General features: G+C 49.4%; 4 protein-coding genes across 5 annotated transcripts; 1 reads left to right on the top strand and 3 right to left on the bottom strand.

Moving 5' to 3' along the window:
• Positions 1 to 702: 702 nt before the first annotated feature.
• On the bottom strand, positions 703 to 3095 carry sstr1a (somatostatin receptor 1a). Its single transcript, XM_041060716.1, has one exon. It carries the CDS (start codon positions 3093 to 3095, stop codon positions 1905 to 1907), a length of 1191 nt encoding a protein of 396 aa, XP_040916650.1. The 3' UTR covers positions 703 to 1904.
• Positions 3096 to 4352: 1257 nt separating this feature from the next.
• clec14a (C-type lectin domain containing 14A) lies at positions 4353 to 8696 on the bottom strand. 2 transcript variants are annotated; one of them, XM_041060417.1, is made up of 2 exons: positions 7205 to 8696; positions 4353 to 6535 (listed from the first exon to the last, which is right to left on the bottom strand). In XM_041060417.1, exon 2 carries the CDS (start codon positions 6504 to 6506, stop codon positions 5337 to 5339), a length of 1170 nt encoding a protein of 389 aa, XP_040916351.1. In that variant the 5' UTR covers positions 6507 to 6535; positions 7205 to 8696; the 3' UTR covers positions 4353 to 5336. The 2 variants fall into 2 exon arrangements, with proteins under 2 accessions (XP_040916351.1, XP_040916350.1); XM_041060416.1 differs by having other exon boundaries at positions 4353 to 6586; positions 7205 to 8694.
• Positions 8697 to 9254: 558 nt separating this feature from the next.
• Positions 9255 to 24430, bottom strand: sec23a (Sec23 homolog A, coat complex II component). Its single transcript, XM_041060415.1, has 20 exons — positions 24293 to 24430; positions 23020 to 23278; positions 22780 to 22837; positions 22283 to 22369; positions 21958 to 22194; positions 21640 to 21716; positions 21358 to 21502; positions 21102 to 21260; positions 20798 to 20913; positions 20516 to 20639; positions 20362 to 20442; positions 20178 to 20267; positions 15635 to 15741; positions 15357 to 15510; positions 14886 to 14963; positions 14613 to 14774; positions 13999 to 14085; positions 10975 to 11130; positions 10645 to 10710; positions 9255 to 10529 (listed from the first exon to the last, which is right to left on the bottom strand). The coding sequence occupies exons 2-20, from the start codon at positions 23238 to 23240 to the stop codon at positions 10440 to 10442; spliced, it is 2295 nt and encodes a 764-aa protein (XP_040916349.1). The 5' UTR covers positions 23241 to 23278; positions 24293 to 24430; the 3' UTR covers positions 9255 to 10439.
• Positions 17591 to 18959, top strand: LOC121197054 (histamine H2 receptor). The gene is made up of 2 exons (XM_041060419.1): positions 17591 to 18287; positions 18802 to 18959. The coding sequence occupies exons 1-2, from the start codon at positions 17591 to 17593 to the stop codon at positions 18957 to 18959; spliced, it is 855 nt and encodes a 284-aa protein (XP_040916353.1).
• Positions 24431 to 24754: the final 324 nt, after the last annotated feature.

Below are 24754 nucleotides of genomic sequence, written 5' to 3'. Positions count from 1 at the left end.
CTATGGTGCGGAGCCGAGCCTCTACTTCCCTAAGTCTCGCCTCCAATGCTACAAAAATGCTACATTTATTACACATACCATTATCGCTAAAGGAGGCAGAGGAGTAACTAAACGTTTCACACACCGTGCAAGAGAGAGGAGAGACAGCAGGAGAGACAGCAGGAGAGAGAGAAGCCACTGCTAACAGCTAAGCTAGCGGACCAGAGATAGAGTGATTAGAGTGTAGTGTTAAATCCCGAGGGACACGTGCACCACAGATGTTTAACTAAAGCAATATACGTGTACAGGAATTCAGAGATTGACCACAGAACACGGCAAAGTAAGAGTTGATTAATAAGCTAGGATAACACTCGTAACACCACTGTGCAGCAGCAGCAAACAGGAAGTGACACAATACGTTACCACCACGTCAGAACGTGAGCACAGTTGTCCCCCATTTGTGACAAGTGTTCCTGTCAGACAGACTGCAGCCTCCAAACCAATCACAGAGCTGAATCAGCACCTCTGAAACACAAGTGAAGGAGGATTTATCACAGGACTGAGTGGACCTAATAAACTGACAACTGACAGCAGGTTCAACAGATTTCATGTAGAGAATTCTTCATTACTCAGAGATGAAGAAGAGACATTTTATTCTCTAAATAATCTTGTAAAACTTTTATCTGCTTTAAAACTGAAATCAGAAAAAACAAAAAGACAGGACTTTATATTTACTTCAAAGGTGACTGATTATTGCTTTGTTATAATAAACAATAATAAATGAGAAACCTGATCAAACAGTTGACTTGCTGATACTGGATCAGTTTAGGATTTGTTCATTCGCCATGGTGTCGGGTTTACACATCTCCCATAACATCATAGATAAATGGATGGATGGATAAATAAAAGCATCGTATCGCTGCCACCATCACAACTTTTTCCTCATTTTCTCAGTGTAACCAGAAAGTTTTTCCTTTTCAGGTTAAAACAAGATAGTTTTCACATTCCATCATTTTCTCACTGTTACAAAAAAACAAAGTATTTAAACAAGAAAGTTCTGTCATTATAAAAAAACTCATCACACTAACAGAACGAGAGGAAACACGGTGCCAACTGTCAACACGTCCTGTTACATGGTTATCAGTCACATGACATACATGTCTCCTCAGATGAGATGGAGGTGTAATAACAAACCAGCTGTTCATTTTACAACAAATGGTTTGTTTGAATGAGATCTGCTGATTTTGTGAAATAACCTGACAAGTTTGTTGTAGAATGGAATTATTTGGTCTTATGTAAGTATGATAAAATAACGTGAAAAGCTTTTATTTGCCAAACGTCCTTACAGGAACCACAGCTTCTGGAAAAATTGACTTTTTATGAAATAAATTGAGTAGTTTCAGTCCTGGAAAGCTTTTTTCTTTTCTCTCTGTCTCTGATTCTTCAGTGTACAGACTCGGTTCTCTCACCACACTGACAGGTTCATTTTACAAGTCTCAGGTTTCTGAGACTCAGTTATAAACGGAAATGTCTTCAAAAGGAGGTGATTTTTTAAATGTGAGAGAAACAGCTGATCACAGCTCGTTAAACACGGAAGAGTCAAACTCCAGCTTCAGGTCCTCAGCAGTAAAACTGTGGGATTTAGGAACAGGACGTAGGAATCTGGTCTCTGGTCCAACAACAGCTGATCACAGATCTGAACTCAAACTTTATCTACGACTTTACCAACAGACAAATGATGAAAGAATGTCACTGAACTATCCCTGTTTGGTCCATGAGGTCATAAATGTTTGGCTATGGACATCCTTCTGGAGCCTCATGGACCTGGACAGATGATGAGACAAATGTCTCTTGTCTCATGACTATGTAGATACAAAAAGTAAAACTTGAGCTCCAGCAGGACCACAACATTAAAACAGTCTGGGCTAAATCTCAGGGGTGTCAGCAGGGTTCAGACTACATCCTGTAGTTGGAGATTGGAGGGGACAGGACCTCCAAAGGTTCTCTGAGTCCTGCTCCTGGTCCTGCTGCTCCTGATCCAGGCTGAGTCTCCGGCTCTTCAGGGCCGTGCTGTAATAGTCCAGGTAGTCCAGGGGCTCCTCGGGGGCCTCCATCCAGCGCAGGCACAGGATCCTCTGGAAGGAGCGGCGGAAGTTGTCAGACAGGAAGCCGTAGAGCAGTGGGTTGGCACAGCTGTTGGCGTAACCAAGGACGACGGCCAGCTGGCTGAGGGTGGGGTCGTGACGCTGCAGGAAGACCCCCACCAGCTGCACCACGTGGAAAGGCATCCAGCACACCACGAATACAGACACCACCACCGTCACCATCACTGTGATCTTCCTCTCTGACTTCCGGCGCTGCTGCCAGCCGGCCCGCAGCGCCACCACCCGTAACTGACTCAGGATCAGCACGTAGCACAGGCAGATCGCTAGCACCGGGAACAGGAAGCCCATCAGGAAGGCGTAGACCACGAACACCGCCATCCAGCGCCGCTCGGGTTCCGGCATCTGCATGTTGCAGGCCACCGAGCCATCTGAGTTGGGGGCGGTGGAGGAGAAGAGGATGATGGGAAGGATGACCAGCAGGGAGAACATCCACACGCACAGGTTCACCAGCTTGGCCACTGTGGGCCGCCGGTACCGAGACGCCCGCAGCGGGTGCACCACGGCGATGTAGCGGTCCACGCTGAGCACCGTCAGGCAGTAGATGCTCGTGAACATGTTGATGGCGTCCACGCTGAGCACGAGGCGGCACAACGCCGTGCCGAACGGCCAGCGGCGCAGCAGCGCGGCCGTGACCACGAACGGCACACTGAGCATCAGCAGCTCGTCCGCCACCGCCAGGTTCAGCAGGTACAGGTTCGTGGCCGTCTTCATCTTAGCGTACCGGAAGATGACGTAGATGACCATAGAGTTCCCGCCGAGACCCACCAGGCACACCACCGAGTAGATGGAGGAGATGAGAGCTGCGCTTCCCGCCGACGGAGCTCCGGCGCCCGACACGGAGCCGTGAGCGGACCGGTTGAGCAGAAAGAAGCCGCCGCCGTCCGGAGAGCTCAGGGTTACCGGGAGAGGAGAAGGAGGAGGAGAGGGAGAGGAGGAGGTGTTGAGCTGCATCACAGACAGATGATGGAGAGATTCATCCAGAAGAAAGAGCTGCAGCTTGTCCTCAGATGGTCGGCCTCAACCGGAGGCACGCTCCGGTAGCGGGGGGTGGGGGGGGGGGTTACAGAGGGAGGAGGGGAGACAGAGGGAGAGGCGGGGCGGGGGGGCGGGGGGGGGTGATATTATTGTATCATGAATGATTATTGATTCATTCATGTGTTCATTACTTTAAAGGTGGAGCTGGGTGATGTCACATGACATCTGAAATCTGCGTTCAAATGAATGTTCAGTAAAAAGACAAGATTTCCTCTGAAGTCTGGCGCAGTGCGGAACAGATGTACGGACCAACACTCGACCACAGCAGAGTCAAAGCTGAGAGTGCTGCTGGTTCACAGATCTGAGAGGAACCCGATGGTTCTGCTGTGACTCAGTGGTTTCCCACCTCCTGACCTCTGAAGATAAAGCTGTGAGCCTGGTCACAGGTTCAGATCTCTGTTGGTCAGATCCAGCTGAAGGACTTTGGAGACCTAATAAAACTGAAAGGATCCAGGATTTATCAAAAAGCAAAAACAGGGAAGTCAGACAAATATAAACATATTTTATGTGTAGGAGATAGATTTTTATGTCTCTTCTTCCTTGAATGATTTTGAGACTCCTTAGGTTTATGTTCAGAAGGTTCCCAAGCCCTGGCTGATAACCACTAATAGTTAGCTGAAGGGGGGTAAGAGGGAGCAGTTTCCTGTCTGAACGTCTCTTGTCACCTGTAACTTTCTTCTTCTGAATTCAGACACAGCTGAGATTATTGTGTTTGGTCCTACACACCTCAGAAACAGTTTATCTGATCATACAGTGACCCTGGATGGCTTTCATTTAGCCTCCAGGACGACTGTGACGAACCTTGCAGTTATTTTTATCAGGATTTGTCCTTTAACTCACATACAAAACACCTCTGTAGCCCCGCCTTCTTTCACCTGCGCCGTATCAGTCAGATCAGGAACATTCTGTCTGAGTGATGCTGAGAAACTCATCCATGCGATCAGGCTCCACCCACCTGCCACTGGTTATTGTCTACAATGATCCGTCTCTAACACATGACTGTGTTTAATGTCCCACTCTGCTTCAGACACATGTTGGATTCATATTCTCTGCAGACTGTAATGTAAATAATGTCAAGGATCAAGGATCAAGGATCAAGGAACTTTATTGTCATACCAGGACATTTACATGTTATGGTACGAAATTAGTACTCAGGTCCCAGTTTAAGCATCACAGCTGTTTGCTCCTGTGCTCTGTTTCCTATCACAGCTGTAACCTGCTGAGGACAGGATCCACTAACTGTTCTGGGATCTGAATGCTGTCCCTCTAACATCGTCCACTTCCTGTCTGTATCATGTCCTATATGCTGCATATCCTTCTCCTCCTCTCCTCCTTAAAATGTAAAAATTCCAGCATCTCATTTAAACAGCAAATCTAATTTCCTCCCTTTAATAAAGTTATGTCAGTTTCATTTTCCTAAAACATTAAAACTCATACAGAAACAGAAAAACATCAGATTCCAATGGACATTTATCTTTTTATTTTCAGAGAAAAATCCCTTTTTACCAGATTTGTCGACTTTGTCCACCTTCATTTACTCTGGACTTTTAAGACTGAAGACTTTCTAAATAATAATTTAATGTATGATTTGTTAATTAAAGGGCTAGAGTGTAGGACTGAGGGGTATCTATGGAACATAATAGTCATGATGATGTTATTACTGTGTGATCACCTGAAACTAATGAGGGTTGTGTTTTAGTTAACGTACAATCAACCCTTCGTATCTACACAGAGAGCAGGTCGATGGAGCTCACCATGTTTCTACAGTAACCCAGACCAGAGAGGGCGGGTGAGAGGGTGAGGGGGGGGGGATTCTGCTGGTTGCAATCTGCAGCCTCACCACTAGGTGCCACTAAATCTTACACACTGCTCCTTTAAAGTTACTTTTGCACGATGCACTTTAAAAAAACCTCGATTTTAAAATAAAAGTCACAGATGAAACAGGTTTGTCTCCAGTTTCAGTTTCTCTGCTTCAGAAACAAAATAACTGTAAAATATTTTCTTTTTTTCAGAAAATCTGATTTATATAAAAAGATTTTAAACTTAAAAATAACCTTTTTATATCTACCTGTAAAATTTGAGTCATTTTGGAGACAATTCTTTCACCTGCCACATGATTATGGTGATCTCTCTTCGACCAGTCACAGCTCTGCTTCCTCATGTTGCTGTCTTTTCATTGGCTGATGAGAAGGAATCCTGGCCGTCCATCTTTGACCGTCTCATCAGGCAGCACTTCACCATCACTACGACAAACATCACCAGCACAACCAGTGCCACCACAGAAACCAGCACTGGGACCAGGATGCCCGACAGGGAGCCTCTGTCATCAGCCATCACCGTGCACGCCAGGGAGCCCTCGTCATGGTGGTCCCCATTCTTGTCGGAGCAGATGCACCTGTAGGAGCCCTCTGTGTTCAGACAGGTGTGGCTGCAGGCGGCGCTGACGCTGCACTCATCAATGTCCACACAGTTTCCAAAAGCGTCTTTCTGGAAGCCGTCGCTGCACGGCTGGCAGACAGTGGTGAAGTTGACGGGGGAATCATTCAGTAGACGCCACGCAGCGGGCTGACCCCAGCAGTGGATCTCCAGCTGGACAGAGGACCAGCATTCAACCCGGATCCTGCTGCTGTTGTCCGGGTCCGGAATGAGGAAGCGGGCCTCGGGCATACGGAGGGGCTGACATGAGTGCCACCCTGGCTCCGGTTTAGAGCCAGGTCCAGGATCAGGTCCCTGCAGTTCAGGTTTGGTTTTACGTGTTAGATTGGTTTCTGTTGGTGGTTCCAGTGTTACAGGTTCAATCGTGGACTTTATGTCCTTAAACGTCTGTCTTCTCTGTTCATGTCTCAATTTACAGATGAACTGGTAAGTGTTCTTACAGGTGACTGGAATTAGACCCCAGCTGGTCACTGTCAAACCATCCAACTCCCCCTTTAGAACTGCGCAGCGAGTAGTTGTGCAGGTGTCCGCCGGCTCCTTTACCCAGCGACTCACCTGTGACTCCTCACTGCCATCTTCCAGCCACTTGAAGCCTCTCAGCGGCAGCGTGGTTACCACGCACTCATTTTTGGCTTTCCTCAGCCCAACCCAGAAGGTGAATTCATTCTGAGGCAACGCGGTCTCCGAGATGAGCCTTAAGACGTTAGCAACCTCCTGCTCGGTGGCCAGAGTGGTAAGGACACCTGGGGAACAGCCCTCCATGGCCTGGTCAAAACTGACATGGGTGCGGTGGATGGAGTAGTGTGGAGGTGAAGCCGAGTCAGCAGAGACTATTCTGGGTAGGACGATGATCCAAAGGTAGATCCAACAGGAGCTGAACCAAAGTGCCATCTTCTGTGATTCCTCCCCTGATGATGGTTCTGTGTCAGAACAGTGAGAAGCACGAGGTTTGTTTCTGTTCGCACCCGAATCTGTAAACAGCAGCAACATAAAGTTAAATCATGAAAGGAAAAGATTTTCTGAAGAAACTCTGACTCCGCTTCCTTCAGCTGGTTTCACTGCTTTGACTGGATTATTAATCAGAGACCAGGCTCCAGCTCACGGGGACAGAACCTCAGAGCAGAGGGAGTTTTTTTCTGTTGGAACATCAGGAACCTGGACTCAGTCACAGACTTTAACAAACATCTGAACTCTAATAATAATGTTATTAATTGAACAATCTTTGGAAGATACTACATCTGTGAAAAGATCAGGTTTTAATCATCTTATGGGCACAGCCACAATAAGACACCGTATGTCGGAAAACAACTGGAAAACAGAATAAAGGCATGTTTGTCTGTTTCGCCTTCGTCTGTGGGAGTTGACTTATTTCAAACAGGAATCTAAATATTTAAAGTTGAATCATTTCTTCATCAGCTCGATCAGCAGAATCACGACAGTCTCAGAGATCTGTCCGTCCTGCACCGTCACTCTGCTGCTCACACAAAAACCAAACAGGTAAAGTCTGACAAAGCGTATTTCTGAGAGTGATCGAAACACATTGAACTGAACTGAAATGAACTGAATTCAATTGAATTGAACTGAATTACCTTCTGTCAAACACTTTTGTCTTCTCCTCCTTCAGTTTCTCCTTTTCTTGTCGTCTTTCCACTCGCTATCTTCCCAGTTTCTTCTCTTCTTTCCCAGTTTCTGCTGGTTTTCCTCCAGAGTTGCTCTGTTGAAAGACTTATTGCCCTCACCACCCATTCACCGCCCATTCACCCCCCCCCCCCCCCCCCAAGACAGGAAGTGTGCTTTGTCTTGATACGGCCCGCTGGTTTCCTCCGGAGAAACGCTGCTGTTGCTCAGTGTGAGAGAAAACTGACTTAGTTTTTGTACCAAAACTGATTCTGAATGAAATTAAGATCAAATCAGATCAACTTTATTGATCCCACAGAGGAAAACTGAAGAAAACTGAAGAAAAGCTGAAGAAAAGCTGAAGAAAGCGTCGACGTCCTGGAGGAGGTTCCACGGTTTGAGTCCTGGCAGACGCAGGGACGGACAGCGAGAAACTGGAATCAACACACACACACACACACACAGATTTCTTGTCTCTGAACAAACAGTGGAAAAGGAGAGTAATTGTTGTCATTTTGACCCAGATGCTTCCTGGAGGAAGTGTGTGAACAATGACAGGAAGTCGCAGGTTGCTGAGAGCAGAGCCCTGATTAAAGAAGAGCCGTTGTCATGGTAACACTGTGATGAGGTCAAGCTACCAGACGTTACCAGAGCAGAGCGTCGCTCTGAAAACTCACCTCCTCTAACTCTCACTCTCTGTGCACGGCTTCACACACACACACACCTGCTGTGTGATAAGCAGATTCCTGATCAGCTGTCTCACTGCTCTCAGGCAGAGGTGGATCTCTAACGAGGAGACAACTCTGTTATTCAACCTGCGGCTCTGGCCCCACAGGAGGCCAGCTGATAATCAGACAGGGTCACAGAGAAGCGACACAGACCTGCATCACTGCCACGTTCAACGGCCAACACACCTCGAAACAGGTTTGTTTTTACTCCTCTGGTGGACGGTCGTCACCATGGCAACAGAGTAAGGGAAGTGGGAGGAGGATTGTGGATGAATTTAGTAGAAGTGGCAGTAGACACAGTAGAGTCCACTGACTCACAGCTTCACATTTCATCTGATTCCATTTGTTCTTCAGCTTCTTCCAACTCTTCAAACCACGTTCAGAAGAACTGCCCGAAAATTCACCAACAAAAAATAAGACGTGTGTGAGGGTGAGAATGTGAAAATGAGAATCTTGCTCAGAAACTCCAATGTAAAAATTCACATTGGGCAACCAGAAAGAGAAAAGTAAGCAAAAAAAGAAAAAATAATATCAAAAAGAACTCACTTCTCAAAAGAATCAAAGTAATACACAACAAAAGAATTCACTCTAACTGCCTTCCTGGCTATACCCTTAAAACTCGGGCCCACGCCAGGAGCTACGTTCTGGAGCTGTGTTTGGGAGCTGTGCTTCTCTTCTCTCAAGCCTCCCAACCACCACAGCCTCCTCACTTTTATACTGGTGGACCGTACCTTCCCAGTTAATCAAAATCAATTATGTCCTCCATCACACTTACAGTAATTACAATATCAAATAACACATTGTCACATAGAAGTTCAGTTAAACTTAAGTTAAAAACACACATTTCTTTCTAAACAGGATACTTAAACTGGTTATTTCAGCACAAAAGACAAAACACCCCTCCCAGTCTACCACACTTGGTTTCTTCCCCTGTGAACCCCCTATTTAACCAACTGGAATGCTCAAGCTCAGGTTTGGCTGTTCCTGGTCTAACAGAGGAAGAAGCGCAACAAAGGAGACAGGTGAACACAATACACAATCACAATGCCTCTTCTCTTCTTCACCTCCTCATCCAAATGTCCACACCGCACAAATCACCAACATTTCACACCAGGATTGACATTCTGATAAAGTGAGAAGTGAGAAAGAGTGTGTAGTGCATGTGCCTTACTAAAGGGCACGGGGTCTCCCCGTGACAACGTGACTCCAGCTTCCTCGCTGTGCGTCGTCCTCCTCATCATCATGTCATTACTCATACTGTGACTGTGAAGGAGAAAGTGACAGAAACACAGTGAACGTTCCAGCACAGTTTTATCAGAAACACGAGCAGAAAAACAGAACGCCATGAAAAACACACTCTTTTCTTCTGCAGGACTTTTAGTGTTCGAGAAACTCAGCAAACAAACAAACAAACCCCGACAGTCGTCCACAGGTCAGAGACTGAAGCAAGAGGACAAACTTCTCCTCACACTGAAAATCATCAATTATCGCTGCTGAACATCAGAAAATCATCACCTGTTAGAAACCTTTAAAAAACCTGATCACAACCTCAAAGCTTTTACATCAAGCAGCTGCTGCATCGAAGCACAAGACACTGAAACACCGAGTGAGAATGACGAAGCGTTCACAGGGTTCATGATGATCAACACGAGAAGTTTCCACCAGACTCCGGCTCTTTCGCTCGTTGATTTTCCTACAGCTGTCACTCAGCAGAGACAGTCTGATCTCACGTCAGTGACGGACAGATCACATACGCAGAGACAGAGACGGAGACGTAGACTGAACTCTCTGAAATTCAGCTGCTGGATGAAAACTAACAGAAACATCAGAGAGTGGAAGAAGTCACGTTAAACATAAACCTGTGTGAAGCCTGACACCTGCTGGTGACAAACAGGAACACACCTGATGTCTCAGATTATTTAACAGAACTTCTTAAAGGACCGAGTCAGCAGTTTAAAAGTCTGCAGTGTGGAAATGAAAGTTAAAGTTTAAAGTAACGGATCAGCTGAGCCAGAAAACAGAGCTTTGATCTTTGATCATCGTCACCGATCAGAACGCTTCACCCTCAGCGGTGCTGACACTGTTTACACAGATAAATCACATGGACGCCGCCTGTCGACTGATAATGGTTCTCTAACTTTATTTGGATCGGTCTGAAGCTGTGGGGATGCAGTGACAGTAAGATGACATGTGACAGGCTGAATCATGGGAAAATGCTGCTCTGCTCCTTTAAATGAAGCTTTGTCCACTTCAGACTTTTCATCGCAGGTAGAATCACAGAAACTGTGACTCCTCCTCGTACTGTGTGAGCTGGACAGTGACTCAGCAGTCTGACCTCAGGGTTTACAGCTAATGTCACTATGGGCTGTCACTGAACCTCAGCCTGCTGCTGATTGGCTGTTAACAGGTGAGTGACAGGTAACTCAGGCAGCAAATGCAAAATAAACAGTGCAGGCAGGTGAGGTGTGGACAGGTGAGGTCAGGCGGCACTGGAGACAGCAAGTTTCTTCAGGTGATCCATGAACACCTGCAGGCTGACGTCATCTGTCAGGATGGGAGCTCCAGACTCCTGCACAGAGAACCGGACGGTCAGTATCGGTTTCTTATCAGTACTGACACTGAGGAACATGAAACAAAAGGTCAAAGGTTAAGTTCAGGGTCGTGTGTCGAGCTGAGGGTCTTACCTGTCCCCAGGCGTACATGTTGTTGTGGGTCTGGGAGGGGTTCACTTTGGAGAGCAGGAAACGAGCCTGGAAACATCATGAGACGATCGAGTGTGTTCAGTGTTTAACACACACGTGTGTGTGTATGTGTGTGTACGTGTGTGTACATGTGTATGTGTGTGTGTATGTGTGTGTGTACGTGTGCGTGTGTGTGTTAATCACTGGTTGATGTATATGTTGCAGCGTGGTTACACAGTTGTACAGTGATGTATGGTCCATCATATGTGTTAATGTGCAGTACACACAGTGGATGAGTGATGTGAATGTACAGGTGTGTGTTAGCGCCCCCACCTGGCTGCCACCGTGCTCCGTGTCGATGTATCTCGGCATGGGGAAGCGAGCGTGCAGCAGCTCCTGGGCGTCGTCGACCGGAGCCTGAAGCAGGTGTCTGAAGTTTTCGTACTCGGGCATGTCCTGGTACCCGGCCTTCCTCCACTGAGCCACGGTCTGACGGGGTAAACACAGGCCTCAGGTATTTCGTACACTGATGTTTTCGTATTTCTCACTCAGTCCTGTTTGCATCTGAAGAGTCTCCGGTCTAACGTTGTCTCACACGCACCTCAGAGCACAGGTCACATGTCCCTGTGGAGCCGCCTGAGGCTGATGTGATGAGGTGGACATGAACAATAACATGAGACCAAATCCAGTCACAACACATTGTTTTGGTTGTTTGCTGATTTTTCCAGTTATTTACTTATTAATACAGTTTACAACACTACGGTATCAGAGAGTGAAGGGGCCAGGATTCATTATGAAGCAGCCACGTCGCTCATATGTTACACGTATGTTGATGTAAATATTCTGAAAAACCTTTGACTGAATATTTGAAATGTTCATGAAAGGCGTCGTCACCTGGTAAAGTTTCCATGTGGAAAATTAAATATCTGTTTATCTTTCTGATCATTTTACAGGAACATGAGAGGAACCGATCTCAGAGCCTACGGATGGAACCAGAGCCAGAGCCAGAGCCAGAACCAGAGACAGAGACAGAGCCAGAGAAAGAACCAGAGACAGAACCAGAGACAGAGACAGAGCCAGAGCCAGAGACAGAGCCAGAGAAAGAACCAGAGACAGAACCAGAGACAGAGACAGAGCCAGAGCCAGAGACAGAGCCAGAGAAAGAACCAGAGACAGAACCAGAGACAGAGACAGAGCCAGAACCAGAGCCAGAGCCAGAGACAGAGCCAGAGAAAGAACCAGAGCCAGAACCAGAGACAGAGACAGAGCCAGAGAAAGAACCAGAGACAGAACCAGAGACAGAGACAGAGCCAGAGCCAGAGACAGAGCCAGAGAAAGAACCAGAGACAGAACCAGAGACAGAGACAGAGCCAGAACCAGAGACAGAGCCAGAGACAGAGCCAGAGAAAGAACCAGAACCAGAGCCAGAGCCAGAGACAGAGACAGAGACAGAGCCAGAGACAGAGACAGAGCCAGAGCCAGAGAAAGAACCAGAGACAGAACCAGAGACAGAGACAGAGCCAGAGCCAGAGACAGAGCCAGAGAAAGAACCAGAGACAGAACCAGAGACAGAGACAGAGCCAGAACCAGAGACAGAGCCAGAGACAGAGCCAGAGCCAGAGAAAGAACCAGAACCAGAGCCAGAGACAGAGACAGAGACAGAGACAGAGCCAGAGACAGAGACAGAACCAGAGACAGACACAGAGACAGAGCCAGAGCCAGAGCCAGAACCAGAGACAGAGACAGAGCCAGAGAAAGAACCAGAACCAGAGACAGAGACAGAGCCAGAGACAGAGACAGAGACAGAACCAGAGACAGAGACAGAGCCAGAGCCAGAACCAGAGACAGAGCCAGAGCCAGAGCCAGAGAAAGAACCAGAACCAGAGCCAGAGCCAGAGACAGAGACAGAGCCAGAGACAGAGCCAGAACCAGAGACAGAACCAGAGCAAGAGCCAGAGACAGAGACAGAGACAGAACCAGAGACAGAGACAGAACCAGAGCCAGAGAAAGAACCAGAACCAGAGACAGAGACAGAGACAGAGACAGAGCCAGAACCAGAACCAGAGACAGAACCAGAGACAGAGACAGAGCCAGAGAAAGAACCAGAACCAGAGCCAGAGCCAGAGACAGAGACAGAGACAGAACCAGAGACAGAGACAGAACCAGAGCCAGAGAAAGAACCAGAACCAGAGACAGAGACAGAGACAGAGCCAGAACCAGAACCAGAGACAGAACCAGAGACAGAGACAGAGCCAGAACCAGAGACAGAGCCAGAGACAGAGCCAGAGAAAGAACCAGAACCAGAGCCAGAGACAGAGACAGAGACAGAGCCAGAGACAGAGACAGAGACAGAACCAGAGACAGAGACAGAGACAGAGCCAGAGCCAGAGCCAGAACCAGAGACAGAGACAGAGCCAGAGAAAGAACCAGAACCAGAGCCAGAGACAGAGACAGAGACAGAGCCAGAGACAGAGACAGAGACAGAACCAGAGACAGAGACAGAGCCAGAGCCAGAACCAGAGCCAGAGCCAGAGAAAGAACCAGAACCAGAGCCAGAGACAGAGACAGAGCCAGAGACAGAGCCAGAACCAGAGACAGAACCAGAGCAAGAGACAGAGCCAGAGAAAGAACCAGAACCAGAGCCAGAGCCAGAGCCAGAGCCAGAGACAGAGACAGAACCAGAGACAGAGACAGAACCAGAGCCAGAGAAAGAACCAGAACCAGAGCCAGAACCAGGGCCAGGGCCAGAGCCAGAGCCAGAGCCAGAGCCAGAGCCAGAGACAGAGACAGAGACAGAGCCAGAGCCAGAGACAGAGACAGAGCCAGAGCCAGAGCCAGAGCCAGAGCCAGAGACAGAGCCAGAGCCAGAGCCAGAGGCATCGTTCAGCCGCTCCAGTTGTTGTTGCTGCTGAAACTGTGCATTCATTCTTTCATTCATTGGATCTCACATGTCTCACTGTGACCGAGATGAAGTGAACACAGCTGCACTCTTCATCTGACCGTGTGACGTCAGGTGGTCACACCTGGATCAGGTCTGAGACGTTCCCCCTCATTTCTACGGCTGAACATCTGGACACCAGCTGCTTCCTGCTTCACTGTAAAGTCTCAGTGTTTGTGATCTGGAAGTTTAGTTTCCACGTCACACTGTTTCATACTGACACCTGATTGGCTCCAAACTGGCTGTGATGTCATAAATCCTGCAGGTACATCCAGGTGTTAAACTGGGGTTTTAAGGCTCAGAAACAGGACACTGTCTCCATGGAAACAAAGCTAATGATCCAGTGTATGCGTCTTCTTGTGTCAGTCTGTCTCAGTATATTTAATGTGTCTTCAGTGTGTGTCCCTGTGTGTGTGTACCTCTCCGTGGTAAATGAGGATCTGGAAAAACGTGTCCATCAGGAGGATTCGGTCTGGCAGGATGCTGCTGCTGTCCAACAGGACGGGCTGAAACACAATCACTGATCGATCAGCTGCATCAAACACTGGTCAATAACTCAAGTTTCTCAAGATTAAAGCTTCATTGTCTGTTTAAAACTTCAGCATTCAAACAGCAACTGATGTGTCAGAGTCACTGACTGAATCAGCCTGTGTGAACAGGTGTGTACAGGTGTGAACAGGTGTGAACAGGTGCGTACAGGTGTGAACAGGTGCGTACAGGTGCGTACAGGTGCGTACAGGTGTGAACAGGTGCGTACAGGTGTGAACAGGTGTGTATAGATGTGAACAGGTGCGTACAGGTGTGTATAGGTGTGAACAGGTGCATACAGGTGTGAACAGGTGTGTATAGGTGTGAACAGGTGCGTACAGGTGCATACAGGTGTGAACAGGTGTGTATAGGTGTGTATAGGTGTGAACAGGTGCGTACAGGTGCATACAGGTGTGAACAGGTGCATACAGGTGTGAACAGGTGCGTATAGGTTTGTACAGGTGCGTACAGGTGTGAACAGGTGTGTACAGGTGTGTGTGAGTACCTCTGGCGGGCCGTTGAATGAGTAGGCGTACAGCACAGGTTGGATCATGATGAGAGCTTGAGTCAGGTCCTGTCTGTTGAACTGATGTCTGTAATATGAACTTTCATCCGGACTGTTGTTGAACACCTGCAGGAACGGCGAGCGTCGCAGGTGGAACATGAACTGAAACACAAACACGCAAGTGAGAAACAGGAAGTGAAGCAGTGAACATCTGAACTTCAGCGTTTTCTGGGAAAGTTGGAAAATGTGCTGCACAGGTGGGACGTGGCTCACCTGAGGGTAGAGGGAGAAGGTCTCTGAGAACCTGAAGGAGTTTGGGTCGTCTTTGTGATAATCTCCAAACTTCTGACACTGAACACAAACACATGAACACACGTCAGGTTAGGATTCTGAGCAGGTGTATTTCCTGTACACCTGAGAGGTACCAGCTCCAAGCCGAGGCTTAACTTTCCTCCTGTGGCTCTGAATAATTCTCCTCACTGACAAACTACGTTTATCACTCAACGATCGGTTTGTTCACCTGTTCGATTCCGTCCTTCTTTGACCTGTTCGTCATTAATGCTTCATGTTTTCAGTTCCTCAGACATTTATCACTGATCAACATTCTGAACTTCTTCTGACTGTGAGACTGATCCTCAACAGGTGAACTGTAACACCTGTGTGTGTGTGTGTGTGACTGAGTGGCTGATGGGCAGGCGAGCGTGTGTGAGGCGGTGAAAGCAAAGAAGCGAAACGTCTTCATACCAGTCTGATGAGCTGTCTGTCCAACCATCTGAGGACATCTGGCCCCTCCTCCGTCTCTGCACGGTACACCGCCAGCCTCGCCATCAGGATGGCGGCCGCCTCCTGATCGAAGGATGCCGCAATGCTCTGAATCTGAGTCTGAGCATCTGCCCAGCTGAAGGGGGGGGTTAAAGGGTTAAAGGTCGTCAACATGATCAACAACCACTCTGTCCTGTACCATGGCACAGTGTGAGGGTTCAGTCTGCAGGTCTGGGGGGGGGGGGGGGTGTGTGTCTTACTTCCTGGCAGTGGTGGTGACTCTGATCCGTCTCTGTCCTGACGAGTGCTGGTACTGAGTCACGAACTGGATCGCTCCACGGCCGCCCTGAGGGATCGGAGCGTTGTGCTGCACCAGCAAAAAGGAGAAGGAGAGACGGGGTTAATGATCACAGCTACAAATCCATAATTAATCAATAACCCGACCCAGCCATTCAACAGACAGAGGAGACTTTGATCCTGATGACGAGTCACTGGTTGGTGGTGACTCTGACCCACCTCTGTCCTGATGAGCGCTTCAGTCAGTGATCTCATCAGAGAACTAGTTCAGCCTGAGGTCCAGCAGGGGGCGGTCTGAACATCTAGGCCTACTGATCTACCAGTAACCTGATCTGATCAATACGTAAAGCAGGAGGACTGATCAGATCATCAGGACTCATCCTGTGGAGCTCAGTGCACACACAGTGTTCAGAGACCAGCAAACAGAGGACCATGTCCTCAGCAGGACTGAGGCAGGAACCCTGGCTATGAACCCCGGACAGAGACGGATCCGCTCGGACACCACGAGCTCCACTGTGATCACATGACGTCTGAAACTGAAATATAACACTAAACCAACTGCAGGTCAGAATCCTGCTCTCTGATTGGCCGCATCTCACCTGAACCCTCAGCGGTCTGAGGTTCATCAGCAGCAGGATGATGATTACACACCTGTACACCAGTTATTATGAGTCAGGCTGTGTGACACGTGCGCACACACACACACACACACGCACACACAGGATATTGGATGCTGAGGTACTGTTGACATTACAGTCAGCAGATAACCATGTGTGTGTGTGTGTGTCCTCTCACCGTCATCTCAGCAGGTGACAGGTGCACCACGGCAACACTGCCTCTGGAGACACACACACACACACACACAGCAGGGTGAGCCTCCTGCAGTCAGTCCTCAGACTCAGACCTGATCGGACACAGATGGTCTCAGATCAGATTTAAAGGACGACTTCACGATCAAACAGGTCATCGATCAACAGCAGCAACAACTGACGAGCATCTGGTTTGACCTTTGACCGGCTTCATTCAGCTCTGCTGTTCAGCTTTACAGAGGAGACAGAAGACAGAGACAGACGCCTTTTCTCAGAGGACAGAGCTGAACAGATGAAACAGCTGTTGTGATAATCAGTTCATTGTTTTGGTGAATTTTTAAGCCAAGCCTGTAAAACGTGTTCCTTCAGAAGCTCCAGGAACCAGAGGAGGATCTGAGAGTCCTCACTGTGGACTCCTGTTTGGGTTCTTATCTCATCCTGAGGACATGAGACGAAGGATTTGACTGAACCAGAGCTCCAGGCTCCGTCCTGTCCCACAGCAGGGGGACTCCTTGAGGCCAGGACTTGATGCAGACCCAGTGGATGGATTCTCTCAGCAGCTGCTCGCTCTGCAGATTTTACTTTACTGGGTATCTGATGATATTTTAGCATCACACACACACACACACACACACAGTGTGTTCACGTTCAGTCAGCTCATCACTGTGACTCATCAGACTCAAAGCTGCAGTGACTGCGGTCTAACCAACCAGCTCTGCAAGACTTACAGTCTGTTTCCATCAGCAAACCTGGATGTGGACAGAAGAGCTGGACTCCAGACTGACAGGAGCAGTGAAGCTTCTGAAGAACCGTTCTGAGGAGACGGTCCCGAAGCCAGAGAGAAGAACGCTGAGGAACAGGCTGCAGTGAAGAGGCGAGCAGCAGCAGCTGATGCTAACACACTCTGCATCGCCGTCTGTGCGCTCAGCTTCAGGTCGACCGCTGGAGAGAAGTTCAGAGTTTTTCCAAACACTTCAACTGTCTGATTTTCCCAGAACATAGTCTAATGGACATTAAAGGAACTGCAGCTCAACACATCTGGGTTCCTGTTAGAGTCCTCATGTGACCCGTCAGTGATGTAATCAGTGACATACTTCCTCTCCTGTGAAGATGGCAGACGTTCTGAGGACACTGTATGCCACTCTGATGGTTCTGTCCAGCGTGGCCTCCATCTGTGGGAACTTCCTCCTCCTGCTGGTGCTCCTCCTCAACAAAGAGCTTCGGTCCGACACGCTGGGCCTCGTCCTGAGCTTCAGCCTAAGCGACCTGGCCCTTGGACTCTCCACCATCCCCTTTGGAGTCCACAACAGCCTCTCCCGACCCTCTGGATACCCCAGTGAGGGTGCCTTCTGTCAGGGCAGTGGCTTCATCTTCCTCCTCCTGCAGACTGCCTCCATCCACTCGCTCACTTGGGCGACTGTAGACAAGTTCACAGAGATCTGCTTCGCCCTCAGCTACGGCAGCATCTGGACAGCTCGGCGGTGCCGGGCGGTGCTGGTCCTGGTGTGGCTGTTCTGTCTGGTGAACGCCACGCTGCCCCTGCTGGGGTTTGGCAGCTACGTCTACAGCGAGTCACGGTTCCTGTGCTGCCCGAGCTTCACACATGATAACAGGTACTTTGTGGTGCTGTGGATGTTGCTGGGCATCGTGGCGCCGATCCTCACCATGTGCTCTCTGTACGGATACATCGTGTACGTGGCCAGGAAACAGGCCCGCAGGGGAACGTTCATGTGCAACGAGCTGCACTGCTTCTACGTTCCTGCCAACAATTATCTGAGGAGCTCCATCGTGATGGTCACAACCTCAGGTGAGTTCATTCTCTGCTCTGATTGGTCCGTGACACAGCAAGTCTTTTATTCTGAAAACTGTGCTGCTTGTTCTGACATCACATGTAAAAACACCTGCAAGTAAATTCAATGGCCAATAAGAAGGTCAGCAAGACTGATGGAGGTCATGTCCCCTCCCCGTATGACGTGGCCCCTCCCTGTATGTATGAGAACCTATGAGCTGGTCATAAAGCTCAACGTAAACAGCAGTGTGTTGTACATGTTACCATGGCAACGGGAGCGGAGAAGCCATATTGAATGTGTGGGATAAAGCCTGACTTGAACAGGATCAGCTGCTCTGAGGTCTCCTCCTTTTCTTTGGCAGCTGGTACAGTCAGAGGGTCAAAGGTCACAGCAGCAGCTACAGCACAGAGTGGATGGCACAGAGACCAGGTTTTTCTCTGTCTGTCTTGTGGACATGTCTGTCTACTGCAGTGGCCCCGAGCCTCAGCAGCTGGGACTGTTACTCACACCTGTTTCCTGTCTCGTTCTCAGTGTGCCTGCTGGTCTGCTGGCTGCCGTACATCTCCGTGTGTTTGTACGAGACGTTCAGTGGTCAGCAGAGTCCCGCCGTGACCTCCGCCCTCTCTGCCTGGCTTGTTCTGACCAGCGCCGCCCTCAACCCCTGGATCACCTGCATGACGCAGACGTAAGTAAGAGGCAGAAACAGTGATGCGGCTCTGCTTCGTGTCCCGTGGTTCCACCACGGTCAGGACCATGCAGCCTGCAGCGTGTTCGTCAGATTCACTGTCAAGCAGCAATGAAACAGTGTGCTGAAACAGTGTGCTGCTGCTTTCATGTCCGTCTGTCCCTGTGTCTCCAGCAGGTACAGGGCGGCACTGCGGCGCAGTCTCAGCAGGTTGATTCAGAGGACTCCCTGTTCTCGCATACCTTTAGAGTCACGCCCACAGAGCTCCGCCCTCCACCTGCACACGACCAATCGCATCAGTACAACAACAACATCAACATGTGCGCTGTCATCACCAAAGACCCGGATACCAACAGCACCGTGATCGCAGTGATCCCACAGATACAGCCGCCTCTACAACGTCTTCATCACCAGTCCAAAGACAGAGACACCTGCTGGAACAGCAGGGACAGGCAGACCATCGGGCTGATGTGAGACAGCCAGTTGACAAACAAAGACAGGCAGTAAACACCTGCAGCTTTTCTGAAATCCACACTGTTTACTGAAGTCTGCAGTTTCTGTCTTTAACTGTGTGGACGGAGACATTCATCGAGGCCGACGCTCTCTGTCCCAACACCTGCTGGACAGGCTGTCAAGAAGTTTAGTTCAGTCTGACGTTCATGGTTCCCAGAGGATGCATCCTGATAACTCTGATGATCTACTGTCTTTTTCCTCAAACACCATCATGTCCAAGTGTCCAGTTCACAGCATGATACCTATCAAGCTTAACTATATGTAACATTAGGCCTGGAGACAGGTCGAGACCCTGACCCAGACACGCTGCGTTAACAGCAGCTTTCTGATGGGGGCAGCAGTGTGACACTGTGAGACATCAACACTTCAAACACTAATTTAACATGATCCCTTCACAAGTTCAAAACATGTCAATTTAATGTCACGTTACACTTTAATGTCAGAGCTGAGGAGAAAAGCCGACTCTGTCGGAGCGAAACAGATCCAGGAATCATCAGCTCAGCCACAGAACAGTTTAACTGAGGACGTGACAACTAAGGACGGAAAGCTCTGGTTCTAACACCAGTATTCGTCTGCTAATAATAAACGGACTGAATGCTTATGGATCAGTGTATGTTTTATGTGCTTGTGTTTCTGTCTGCCCCCCCTCCTCTGTCTGCTAATAAACCAAACTGCAGCTGTCTAAAGGTCAAAGGTCAGGTGCTGGTACCTGGTTGACGACCTCGAAGTAAAGAGCCAGCGTGGTGCTCGGATCCAAACCGCAGACTTTCCACTGACACGTTCCTCCGGTGCCGATCTCCTGAAACACACGTCATTGCACACCTGTGAACTTGTCCTAGAGTTGAAACTGTATTAAAAGGTCAAAGGTCAGCCACGTGTTGGTGGCTACATACATTCTCAGAAACACAGGGTCCTTTAGCGCTCAGAGACACACAGGGGCCGATCGCACCAGAAACTTTGATCTCTCTGGATGTCTGAAACAGGGAACACAGCAGTTTATTCACCTGGGACACAGGTGACCCGGGGGGAGGGTCTCACTGTTCATACCTTGACCTCCAGCGTGGCGGCAAAGGCCATCTTAAAAGAGCCCTGGACGTCTTTGGTGAAAACTCTCTGGAAGGTTTGTTTAAACAGAGACGTGTTGAAGGAGTCCGCCATCACCATGTAGCCTCTGGACACACACAACACACACACAACACACACCCAACACACACAACCAGACACAGGCAGCGTTTTTTCACCTTCACCATCGTTAACACACACAAAGAATCTGATGTGGAAATCTGTGAGACAGTTAAAGAGTGTGTGTGTGTGTGTGTGTGTGTGTACCCGGTGTAGTTGGCACAGCACTTCATCTCCAGCAGCCCGGTCTGATCCAGGGCGCAGGCGTAGATGTCGATGATGTGACCGTTGGTGGATGCTCTGTTAGCCAGAGACTCGTAGTGCTACAGCACACACACACACACACGCACATGCACACACAGACACACATGCGCGCACACACAGATGAAGTTAATACCTGACCTCAGTCCACCCTTTGACCTGTGACCTCTCTAACTCCATGATGATGATGAACAAACGATGCTTTGGAAGCAGAACAGTTTACTAACATCAGTGTGTAGCTCTCACTCACCTTGGTGGCTTTCTTCATGAACTTGGCGTTGTCCTTCTCGATGTCGTGCCAGGACCTAATGGGCGTCTTCAGTTCGTCTCCCACCACCATGCCGGGACCCTGCGTGGCCGGGCCGCCGATGAACGTCATGATCCGAGCGCCGGTGTTGGGGAAGGTGCACTGTGAGGAAAAAGCAAAACAAAACACAACACTGATGAGATTGTGTGATGACGCCCCCGTGATGCTGAAATCCGACACCACCACCTGGAAACCCCACCTCCAGCAGCCCAACGGCGATGGACATAGCGACGCCCAGCGAGCGCAGAGGCCTCTTCCCCTGAGTGACGGGCCAGGGGTCACGCTGCAGCTCCCCCAACAGGTCGGTCAGGTTCATGTCAATCTTCTGCACCGGCTGCAGGAACCTGGAGTCACAGCAGAACATGTCACTGTGATTCACACGCTGTCTGTGTCCCTGAACTCACCTGGGCTCAGCATCAGCCCTGGAGCTGGATCCCTTTAATGCCACACTCCACCCGTGTGCGTGCGTGTGCGTGTGTACCTGTTGGACAGAGGCTGTTGGGCAGTTTGAGGCCCTCGTCCCTGGGAGGCTGAAGGTTTGGTCAGACCCAGCATCTCCTGCAAGTCAGCAAATAATCACAACTAGTTAGCAGTGTTAACTAGCAGCAGTTTAACTCACAGAGTTAGTTAGCTGGTAGATGTTAGCTACAAACGCAGGGACCCTGGCTGCAAAGACCAGGTTCAGGAACACAGGCTCAGCTTTGGTGATGGTGACTGACATAAAACTAATTTCCAAAATACTGTGACATTACAACCACCTCACTCAGTGATTGGCCACGCGTGTGTCGGTGTTATTTACCTGCAGCTGCTTGGCGTTCAGGTCCTTGGTTCCCCTGAAGACGTAGCTCTTAGAGATCCCCTCACAGCCGAGTTCGTGGACCTGGACCATGCGTCCGAAGGTGATGAGTCCGACCAGCGCAGTGGGAGGCAGCAGAGACAGGGACATCTGCAGAGACTCCTTCAGAGCCTGCAGGTCCTCGTCCTCCATACAGGTGTCCACCACATAGAGGAAGACGAGCGGCATCTGAGGACCCCTCTGAGGACAGAAACCAGATCAGGTTCCATGTCTGATGATGATGATGATGATGAGTGTGTCTCTGTCTGTACCTGTCTGTGAGTCTTACCTGGACCACGTACTCAATGGTGGAGAACTGAGGCAGCAGCTCAGCAGGTTGGTTCACCTCAGAGATCCCAGCATAGGACGGAGGAAACTGAGACACAGCAAACACAACGGGACAAAACATCACTCAGGGTGACAGCGGTCCAGTGTCAGACAGCACTCGCACTCACTCACGCACTCACTCACACACACACACACAACACGCTAACAACACGGTGATCGTGACAGTCAATATATTCAATATATTTCCATTTAAATCAGAAGCATCCTGTTACACGCTGGTGCAACAAGACAAAAGCAAGACGAGTGAAACACCTGTCGCACAAAACTCAACAAGTGAAAGTTACTAACACACAAAGACAAAAGCCACAGCATCAAAACATCAAAAGGTTTCATCAGGATTTTACATTTGTTTTATCATGTTAATATTTCAGCATCAAACAGCAGAGAATCAGAATCATGTTACAGACGTGTGCGTCACGGCAGCTGTGGCAACTCTACCTGGTTTCTCTGGTAGCAGAAGTTACAGGCCCACAGTTTGGCTCTGTAGTCCACCTGGCTGAAACACACACAGGTGACAGGTATCAGACAGGTGAGTGTCAGACGGGTTATAGGCTGGCTATCAGACTCTACAGAGCTACACTAAAGATCTGTGATGTGCGGTGGCGCCTGACCCCTGGCTTAGACCTCTGACCTCTAACCCCTGTCGATGACGTCAGAAAGCTGCGCAGTAAGGCATACCAGAGGGGGTTGAGCACGGAGCGGCAGGTGGCGCGGCTGCAGAGAACCGGTTCGTACTGGATCGGGGGCAGGTCCGGCCTCTCCTTCAGTGGAGTGAGCAGAGCTGACACAGGCACCACCATCCGGGTCGCCTCCAAACGACTGGAGGGCCAGACGTTCCAGCTGAACCGCACGCCGTCACGCTCCTCGTTCTGCGCGATGTACTCTGGGAAGGTCGCCATGGTAACACAGGAGGGTCGGACACACTGTCAGGTACAATCTGTGCGGGGAGACAGTGTCAGTGTACGGCTGCAGACAGGAGCACGCCGGCCCCGCATCACCCCCGGGCCCCGCATCACCCCCGGGCCGGAGCACCCGACCTTTGTGTCAGCGTTAAAACAAAGTGCAAACGTCGTTTTAAAGAACGAATCACAAGGAAAAGTTTCTTTATCTCCAGAGGAGAAGAAAAGCTCCGACTTCAACATAGGCCTGAAACAATTAGTCGATTAATCAACAAGTCCGGTGACGGAGAACTGATCTGCAGAACTTGGGACGGTGACGAAGTTTCTGTCAAAACTTCTCTGCTTCAGCTGCTTCGCATGTTTTACAAACCAATCGATCGGTCGGTTCGGTGCAGGCCTGTTCACGTGTCACGGTTTGAACTGAGGGCGTTTTTCTTTTCAGATTCAGACTCAAAATTTAACATTTTCTCTTTCACAGTTTCACACATGTCGACTTTAAACCAACATGAAATCATAGAAAACAGTTTGTTTAAGTTTTGTAAAATCCCATCAGCTTGCAGATTCCTGCCCCTGTACTCACCAACCAAACTTTACTGTGCAGCAGCAGAGTAAAAGCACAAACACCTGAAACCTGCGGGACCAGGTGATTTCCACACTGAGGCTGATTCAGCGGGTAATCAATCAGAACTGATAATCGATGGCATCAGTCCATTCATCAGGTGATATTTAAAGTCCAGTCTAATTAAACCAAAACTACTGACGTCAGCAGGTACCTGGGTGACAGCACAGGTAACTGCGCGGGTGCGCGTGTCAGTGTCTCAGCAGAACCTGGAGTTTTCATTCAGACAGTAAATCAGTTTTTCTCCCAGAGTTAGCTGCTGTTAGCCTCACAGCTACCAGCAGCTAACTCCGCAGGTAAACTGCAGCGTCATTAACGTCACACAGGTGACGGGTGCCGGACTGACAGACGGGTGACCTGACAGAATCCAGGTGAGGCTGGAGGTCTGTCAGGTCCAGGTGAGTGTGTGTAAGAAGGTGAATCGGGGACTTACCGCCGCTCCGCTGCTCCGCACTGACAACGAAGCAAAACAACATGGCGGCGGCCGGGCGCCACGTCAGGACACAGAGAGCATAAACACACAGAGGGCTCACTCTGAGCGATATTCAGGGACCACACTCCCCACCGACCGGAAGGCAGGGCTCAGACGGAGGAACATGTCCAGCGTTTCAGGACTCCTGAGTTTCTGCTGACACAAAGAAACGAAGCCGCCAGGACCCAAACTACAGGAAGTCACGGCCTGAGGCTCAGGTGACACTGTGGAGCAGGTATCCACACAGGTGGAAATGTCAGGTGTTCACGGTCCCCTCAGGATCAGGGTTAAAGGTTAAATACCTGTGGAGCTAAGCCCATAGTCCTCAGCTGGACTCTGGTCATGAAAACAGGATGTTCAGGCAGGAAACAAATTTCTTTTCAAACTCTTCGTTCTTTCCTGTTTCCTGTTCAGATGCTTCAC

The sequence above is a fragment of the Toxotes jaculatrix genome, chromosome 17 (genome assembly GCF_017976425.1).
Source record: "Toxotes jaculatrix isolate fToxJac2 chromosome 17, fToxJac2.pri, whole genome shotgun sequence".
Classification (NCBI taxonomy): Eukaryota; Metazoa; Chordata; class Actinopteri; family Toxotidae; genus Toxotes; species Toxotes jaculatrix.
Note: the sequence above shows the minus strand (reverse complement) of the source record. Positions and strands in the feature narration are given on the sequence as shown.

Excerpts from the sequence above, each read along its gene's own strand:
- sec23a (XM_041060415.1), bottom strand. The coding sequence starts at position 23,240 with ATGGCGACCTTCCCAGAGTACATCGCGCAGAACGAGGAGCGTGACGGC. Across the intron at positions 20,268-20,361 it reads GACCCTGTGTTTCTGAGAAT|GAGATCGGCACCGGAGGAAC; the intron begins GTATGTAGCCAC and ends CGTGTGTTTCAG. Across the intron at positions 14,775-14,885 it reads CCTTCTCCCTCTACCCTCAG|TTCATGTTCCACCTGCGACG; the intron begins GTGAGCCACGTC and ends TTTGTGTTTCAG.
- LOC121197054 (XM_041060419.1), top strand. The coding sequence starts at position 17,591 with ATGGCAGACGTTCTGAGGACACTGTATGCCACTCTGATGGTTCTGTCC. Across the intron at positions 18,288-18,801 it reads CGTGATGGTCACAACCTCAG|TGTGCCTGCTGGTCTGCTGG; the intron begins GTGAGTTCATTC and ends TCTCGTTCTCAG.
- sstr1a (XM_041060716.1), bottom strand. The coding sequence starts at position 3,095 with ATGCAGCTCAACACCTCCTCCTCTCCCTCTCCTCCTCCTTCTCCTCTC.
- clec14a (XM_041060417.1), bottom strand. The coding sequence starts at position 6,506 with ATGGCACTTTGGTTCAGCTCCTGTTGGATCTACCTTTGGATCATCGTC.